The 8,407-nt window shown below is 43.3% G+C and overlaps 1 protein-coding gene across 1 annotated transcript; it reads right to left on the bottom strand.

Annotated features, from left to right (window-relative positions):
* Nucleotides 1-336: 336 nt before the first annotated feature.
* Nucleotides 337-969, bottom strand: fibinb (fin bud initiation factor b; the record flags this gene model as incomplete). Its single annotated transcript, XM_080544766.1, has 1 exon — nt 337-969. One exon carries the CDS (start codon nt 967-969, stop codon nt 337-339), a length of 633 nt encoding a protein of 210 aa, XP_080400892.1.
* Nucleotides 970-8,407: the final 7,438 nt, after the last annotated feature.

Below are 8,407 nucleotides of genomic sequence, written 5' to 3' on the forward strand. Positions count from 1 at the left end.
TTAGAATGATAAGGTTCTATCTCCGTTTAGAATGATAAGGTTCTATCTCCGTTTAGAATGAGAAGGTTCTATCTCCGTTTAGGGCAGTTCAGAGATATTGAGCGTCAACGTTTTTACATTCCATTATGTTTTGTGAGATGGAACCTTTGTATTTTATGAATTACTAACTCAAAAATGTCATAAAACATTTTTTAAATAACACCACACAGGCATTAATAAACACCTAATGGATCAGACTATGTCAAAAACTCAATTTTGACAAAAATGGAGATCCTAGAACCTTATAATTCTAACATCACGACTAGTCACAGACTGTGCCTAACATTTAGTTTAACTTTAGCCCTTCATGTATTCATTTTTCAGTCGACTCAATCTGGTGCCATGACTCCGGATGATGAGAGAGAGCAGCTCGTGTTTGTCCCTCAGCCCCAGGGAGATGTCCGAGGTGTCCTTGAGCACGTCCCGGGTGTGGACCACCATGCTCAGAAAGTCCTCGTTTATACGGTACCCATCCTCCTTCAGCTCCGTCTCCTGACTCTGCTTAAACTTCACCTCCAGTTCCAACAAGGACTTCTCTGAAGAAGTGAAAGCCTCGCCGATCTGGGTGGTCTCCCGTCTCAGGTAGTCCCCGTAGCTGCCCTCCCCGTCCAGGTCGTAGGAGATGCTCTTGCCGATGCCCTCCAGCACCCGGGCAGAGTCCTCCACGTGCCGCTTGAGGAGGGTGAAATCGTCCCGGATGACCAGGTCGTGGTCCTCGTCCAACCCGCACTTGCGATCGTCCGTCATCTTAAAAAGCATCTGACATTTCTCCGGGTCATCGTTGTCCTCGTAGTCCCCGTCGGGCACGAAGTAGTGATGGAAGGTCCCGTTGGACATCTCCGGGTGCAGGGGGCCCGTCCAGAACGCACCGACGCACAGGGGCGCGGAGAACATCCCGGCGGCCAGGACCAAGTGGAGCAAAGAAGACATCATTCAGCGTCTTTGAGCCTCGGAAAAGCGCTATATAAATTCAATTAATTATTATTTATTATTATTATCATACCCCACTTCTCGGGCAATTTGTAGTCTTAATACTATAGAGGCTATTAAATTAAATCGACTTCCCCTCGAGAGAGAGAGAACACTAGGTTATATCATTCCACCTCGAATGTCCACAAACATTGCAAAATAAAAAAGCAACTATCCAAGTAAGAGCAATCCGATCGCCTCCTCCTGTAAGTCCCGGACAGGACAGGACACCCTTGGAGATATTTTTAGGTCCTCCCGCTTTGAGCTTTGCTCTCCGAGCTGCAAACCAAACGCAGCTTCAAACAATGTATGATCACGTGAAAGTTTTAAATACTCTTCTTAAGTCTTTGTAGTTTTACGCCTTGTATTCCCACACAGATCCCACGGAGGAGTACCCAAACGCAACCACGGGACAGCAAATGTGCGAATGTGCCCGGCGCAACTTTGTGCCTCAATTTCAACATCTGGATTTCTCAAGCACCGGCGCTTGGTTCTGGCTAATGATACCCCCCTTTCCCCCCTCTCCCCTCTCCCCCTCTCCCCCTCTCCCCTCTCCCCTCTCCCCCTCTCCCCCTCTCCCCCTCTCCCCTTCCCCTCTCCCCTCTCCCCCTCTCCCCCTCTCCGACTCTCCCCCTCTCCCCCCTTCCCCTCTCCCCCTCTCCCCTCTCCTACTCTCAAATTACATCTCCCCTTCGTCACTTAAAAGGCAGCGCAGTCTCGGCTGGGCTGAGTGTAGCCTGCAGGACCTTTTCATTACTATGCTGAGACTCCTGAGAGCAAAGTGAAGTGCCCTTGAAACCTAAAACACCAAAGCAATTTGCGCACCCTTCACAATTAGGTTATGGCACTTAATCATCCTGTACAATTTAAGATAGTTATCCGAGTTATCAACAAATGACTTTTCTGACTATAGGGAATATTAATGTGAATTATGAATTAGTGTTTAGCTCTGGATAAGAGCGTCTGCATGCTGAAAGAGTAAAACCATAGCCCGACATGGCCCAAAATATAGAACATTTTTGCACTTGTCTAATTGGAAATATATTCAAAAATAATTTATTTTTAGTGATTTATTATTATGAATAACTGTTAGACCAGAGTGGGTAGGGATACTAATAAACAATACCTAACAAACTTATGATTATCAAAAGCCTACACATCAAAAGCCTATGTGTGGGTAAAAAACAGTTCCCTCAACCACACCTTTAAAATAAGACCAGAGCCTCTACACAGGATGTCAACGTCTTTGCCAAAACCAATCTCAAGGAACCTGCCACCTGCCATGTCCATCACCTGTCATATGATCACTTGTGTCCCAAAATGGCCCCTGTGGATAAGGTTCCACAGTGCTGATTTACATGTGGATAACACATTGATAACAATATGATATTGTTATCATTACATATACATTTATGTTCGTATTAAGATTCAAGATAGCTTTATTGTCTGTCACACAGTGACATACATTCTCCTTCGACAGGCAGAAGTGCAGCTCAAGAATACATTTCCACATTAAAAACACACATAGGTCACATACATTAATACATACAATAAAAACAGACAGACATAGCAGTGTTTATAAAATGTAGTGCCTAAAGTAAATACTTTTTATGTTTTGCTTGCGTTTACCAACATGAATGGCATCATAGAGTCACTCACTCATGTTCGAACAATAAGGTTTAAAAGGGGGTAATTTTGAGGCAGGAAACAGTTTTTCCTGTGGGAAAAAATGTTAATTTAACAGTTGTGTACCTTGTACTTACAAGTGTAAGTGTCATTCATTCCTAGTAGTGGTGTCAAGATAGCTGTTAACCCTTGACCTAGGGGTTTAAGGCGGTCATGGAACCCAATCAGTCCTATTCAAGTTTATGTTGACATGGTATTTAAGCTTGAATATGTGTTTTGTGTGTGTGCTTTATTTAAGCAATACATGTTTCTAATAAGTAGTTCCCTGATTCGGAATCAGAATCAGAATTACTTTATTCGCCAAGTAGGTTTTCACATACAAGGAATTTGCTGTGGTAGTTGGTGCAAACAGGCAACATAAGAATAATAAGAATTAAAAAGCAAGTAGTGCATGTATTGTCTTATCTCAGAAACTCTAGTCTAAAGGGTCTTGATTGTATAACAATAATAATAATAACCTTTATTTGTATGGCACTTTTCATGCAAACGGTGCAGCTATGGGATAGGACCCATTTAACGCTATACCTAACTTGTGTTTGTCACAGCCCATTCTACCATACTGAATGTATAGCTCGGCAACGGAAGCAACTGACAGCCCAATCACCCTTTATCTAGCTGCTTCCCTTCACTGACGTCGTCCCCCAGTTTAACAGGTGAGTTATGACTCAGGGGTCATGACCTGAATGAATGGATTCTGAACAGAGCACAGTTTTCCATGAACATCATGATCTCTGGGCTGCTGTTTCTTGCTTCATGCTTATAGCTTGCGCCATCACGCCCAAAAAAAAAAAGTCAACTAAGTGAGTGAACTGAGTGGGATATGCCAACAATGTGATGTCACATATTCCAGAAAACATTGTTTAAAAGCTTTAAAATTTGTCAAATCTCCAGATTTGTCATATGGGGTTATAGAGCTGGCATCACCGACTGCCCAACAATAGGGGGGAATACGTCATATGATATCGCTCCACCAGCTGTATGCTGTAATTCACAGTGTATGGAGTGTTATTTAAGCAATATGAATGATGGACACAGTAACAGCTGAGGGGCGTTGATAGCAGACCGCTCGTTCACGCCTAGGGGAGTGGGGATCTGTGGGAGACTGAGATCTGAGACTGCGGGGGGGTGAGAATTCGGCACAACACTGGCAACCCCTCAGCTGTGACTTTACTCATGATGAGACACAGACTCGGAGTGACTTATTGCATTTATACGGTTTCAAAACAACGGCTCGTGACAAGAAAACAATGCCTCAAGTATTTATTATGTTGTGATAGACTGTGGTGTGGTGTGTTCTGCCCTGTGCTCAGAAATAGGCCTAATAGCTCTCAAAACTACCTCTGTTGTCAAGGTAACAAGATAAACAAATCGTATACAGTACATACAATTATAATTGCAACAGAACTTTGCAACAGAACAGACATCCACCAAACACTTTATTAGGAACACCTGTACACTTTCTCATTCATTCAGGTGGTGTCATGGTGTGGGGAATGTTTTCTTGGCACTCTTTGGGCCCGTTAATACCAATCAATCATCGCTTGAATGCCACAGCCTGTTTGAGTATTGTTGCTCACCACGTGCATCCCGTCTTAACTACAATGTACCCATCTTCTAATGGCTACTTCCAGCATGATAACGCACCATGTCACAAAGCAAAAGTCGTCTCAAACTGGTTTCATGAACATGTAATGAGTTCAGTGTTCTTCAGTGGCCTTCCCAGTCACCGGATCTGAATCCAACAGCCTTTGAGACGTGGTAGAACGGGACATTCACAGCTTGAAAGTGCACAAAATCTGCAGGAATTGTGTGATGCAATGCAAAATGTCATCATGGACCCGAATCTCAAAGGAATTCTTCCAACATCTTGTGAAATCAACGCCACAAACAATTGAGGCCGTGTTGACAGCAAAGGGAGAACCTACCCAGTATTAATATAGTGTTCTTAAATAAAGTGTTCAGTGAGTGGTGTATCCAGTATGTCTGAAATAACACCAAAAGAAAATTAGGTAATGAAATGTGTGTGAATGTAGTGATGCCAAGCTAGGGTGTATCCCTCTATTTTATACTATAACCCTGTAGTGCCACTTAAAGGTAATGGCAAACTCCTCAGAACTCTGGAGAAGGAAAAACAACAACTCCCACTCACTGGGCTGAAGGAATTTCAGTCTGTCAAGAAACAAGTCCCGACACCAAAGTTAATAGACGGAGTCATAAGATACATGGGTGTGACTGTCTGTCCGTTTTTTGTTAGAAGTTAGAAGAACCCTGTTGTGGCCGCTCTCACACTGAACATTTAGCAGCATTTTTAGTAGAGTAACCCTGCCCTCGCAAACTGTAGGATACTCTCGTAAAAAAGACACTACAAAAAGGTCGGTGACCTCACTCTGCTCACTGTCCTTTCACTGCGGATGTACAGTAACACGATGCCGCTATGGGAAGAGAGGCTCTGGGACGCTTTGCGTCATCCATGATGAGTTCAGCAGCTCGCTAGTAGTCGCCCTGAACTTTTACAACGTTCCAGAGCTGAAGACAAGGTATGCCGTGGTCCCCTATGTCTCCTTAGGTCTGGACCCCCCATCATGGTTGGCTTCTGGACACACTTAGCATGACTTGTACCAGTGTAACTTGTGTATGGGGCAAACCAACGTAACTACTCATGTTAATGACATGCAGTTATGGAATATATTCAGGGCGGCTGTGGTGCAGGAGGGAAGAGTCGCCGTCTAATGATCACAAGGTTGGCAGATCGGCGGTTCGAGCCCCGGCTGGCCACATGGTGAAGTGTCCTTGGGCAAGACACTGAACCCCCAAAATTGCTCCCAGTGAGCGGGCCGGCGCCTTGCATGGCAGCTTGCTGCCATTGGTGTGTGGATGTGTGTGTGAATGGGTGAATCATGAGAGGCCATTGTAAAGCGCTTTGGAGCAGCTTTGGAGCAGCAAAAAAGGCGCTATATAAGTGCAGTCCATTTACCAGCCTGCAGCCTGTCAATTAACAAAGAAACACCTTGTATATCAGTTTTCTTCAGTGCATAGGTGGCTGGATCTTAATCCAAACCATTAGAACTGTTAGGGCTCCTTGCGTTGATGATGAACTAAAAGAATGCAAAAGGTTAAAGGTCAAAAGAGGTGAGCCAAAGGGAGAGGCAGATAGATCTTGCGGCGCATCTGATACATGCTTCAGTCTTAGGGTGTGTTCTCACTAGAACATTTGCTTCACTTGGAATCGGAGTTAAGGATAAAATGTGCTTTGCTCTGCGTCGTTTGGAGCTGTGAGAACGCGCATTCGAAGTCGCTCCCGGAGCAAACAACCGACGGATGCTCCGCTTGAGAAGGGTGGTTTCGCTCCGGTTAGAAACGACGCATCGAAGCTGTCCATAGGAAAACAACAGCGCAGGCGTGTTGATCTGGATAAGAGCGGGACGAACAAGCAATTTGAAATTTTTCTGACCAATCAACTACCACGTCTGTTGCTTCGATTGCGTATGTTACTTCGTTTACATGAAGGGCTGTGAGAACGCAAATCAGAGAAATAATTTATGCAACAATGTTGCAAACTCATCCACTTGCTCCGGGTCCTGATTCAGACTTTCATGTGAGAACATGACCTTAGTCTTGACTGTAATATGTGACCACATACCTGGAAAGAAGCTAAGGTAATCCCTCTACCAAACAATGCTTGTGCTGCCAACAGAGTAATCAGCTTGCAACCTGTTATTAGCAAACAAAAACACTTTTACCAGATACAATACTATTTCTCCATGAACAACTTAACACTCAACCTGCACAACCCTCACTCAAATGACAGATGATTGGCTAACAGATAATTGATCAACAGAATATTGTAGGAGCAGTTTTCTACTAGACTTCAGTGCTGCCTTTGATGTCATTGATCATCATTTGCTAACTCAAGTGTTATGGCTTTACTCCATCTGCCTTAGCATGGATAGCAAGCTAGGTCTGACTAATAGAACACAGAAGGTTTTCTTTAACGGAAGCCTCTCAAATGCAAGACATTTGCATTTATAAATATAGCGTTTTTTATAGCTATTTTTGCCTATACTGTTGTTTATTACATTGTGGTTCCTTTTTATTATATTGCTGTCTGTGTCTTTATGTCTTATGCACCAAATCTCCAAGTAGAAGGCATTCATTTCCAAACCATGAGACTCACATGAACTTGTACTGAACTTAGATGATTCATCATTATATAGAGAGGTAGATGATTCATCATTATTCCCGTGGAACCTGATAAAAGACCACTGTTTTGGGGTTCACAGAGCCCATTTTCAGAGAAATAAAAGTTTCAACGATTGATGCTCTCGCTTTTAAGCGCCAGGGCATTAGAGAGCAACGGAATCCCCTTGATGCCAATGATGAGATCCACCACAACACCACTCCAAATTAAAGGGGCAATGAAACAGCATGACGTCTTTGGATTTTTATTTACGAGGTATGATCTCAGTCTGGAGACGCGTGTGCGTGCATTTTACACGTTTAAACGCACACAGACACTCAGACATAAACACACACACACACACACACACACACACACACACACACACACACACACACATACACACACACACACACACACACACATACAGCAAGCTTACACGCACACACCTGATTTCACAATTAGACGCGCAAGATGTGCGTGCAACCAATTATGCGAAATCTAGCAATGCTATTGAATAGCAATAGATGATTGTGTGTTAACAACGGCCTCTCTGAAAGTTACTATGTGATGCAACCTTCCAACAACTAACAGCATTGTGTCGAGGAAAAAGCATGCATATTAACAGAGGAAATGGGAGGCTCATCGCTCGTTGCAATGCATGGAATGGAATGAGGAATGGTGCATCCATGCCAAGGATTCTACCTCCATCAGCCTCCCCTGAAACCAATACCCCTCCACATATTGCGCTTATGATTGCGCATATTGCATCTTATGATGGTGACAGGTTGTGCACAGATACAATTATGATCGCGATCAAAATAAAAGAGCACATTTATTACATCACAATGAAATGTCCTTTCATTAGGAATCTGAGTGGAAAATGGAAGCCTGGTTGCTTATTACTTATTATTACTCTGGCAGGATCTGGCTAGCAAAGCGGTCAGACTGACTGTGCCGAGCTGTCAAATTAATACGACAAAAATATATTCTTAATCTTTTTTATAGTGCCAGATCTCTCATATAAATGGATCTATACAGAGACTTGGAGCAAAGCAGCCATTGCTCCAAGTTAAACCCCTACAAAACCCTTTTTTTTATTAGATTATTTAAGAAGCCTGGCAGAAGTCAAAATTAGTACTGCGTCATTCTTTCATATTTCTCTTGAGTTCATCAGACACATGTGCTCCCTGCAAGCACTGTCCAACAGTGACCTCAGCACTCTTTGCAATGACAAAATCTGCAATGGCAGCAATGGCTACTATAAAACCATTCAGAGATGGGACATGGTTTTACTGTGACATATTTTTGGAAGCTCAGATGACCTTGGGAGTTAATGGACTCTTTGTTAAGTGTCCCAGCATTGAAATAAAGCAACGTCAGGCATTGTACAGAAAAGTACAGGCAGCTGAATTATTCTTTTATTATGTGGGAGGGTGCTTATCGTTATAGGTTACTCTGAGGTGATTCATCATTGGCATCTCTGCTCCAAACAGAAGAGGAGGATTATTACTTTCATCCCGTTCTCATCCCCTT

The sequence above is a fragment of the Nansenia antarctica genome (genome assembly GCF_963989245.1).
Source record: "Nansenia antarctica genome assembly, chromosome: 14".
NCBI lineage: Eukaryota > Metazoa > Chordata > Actinopteri > Argentiniformes > Microstomatidae > Nansenia > Nansenia antarctica.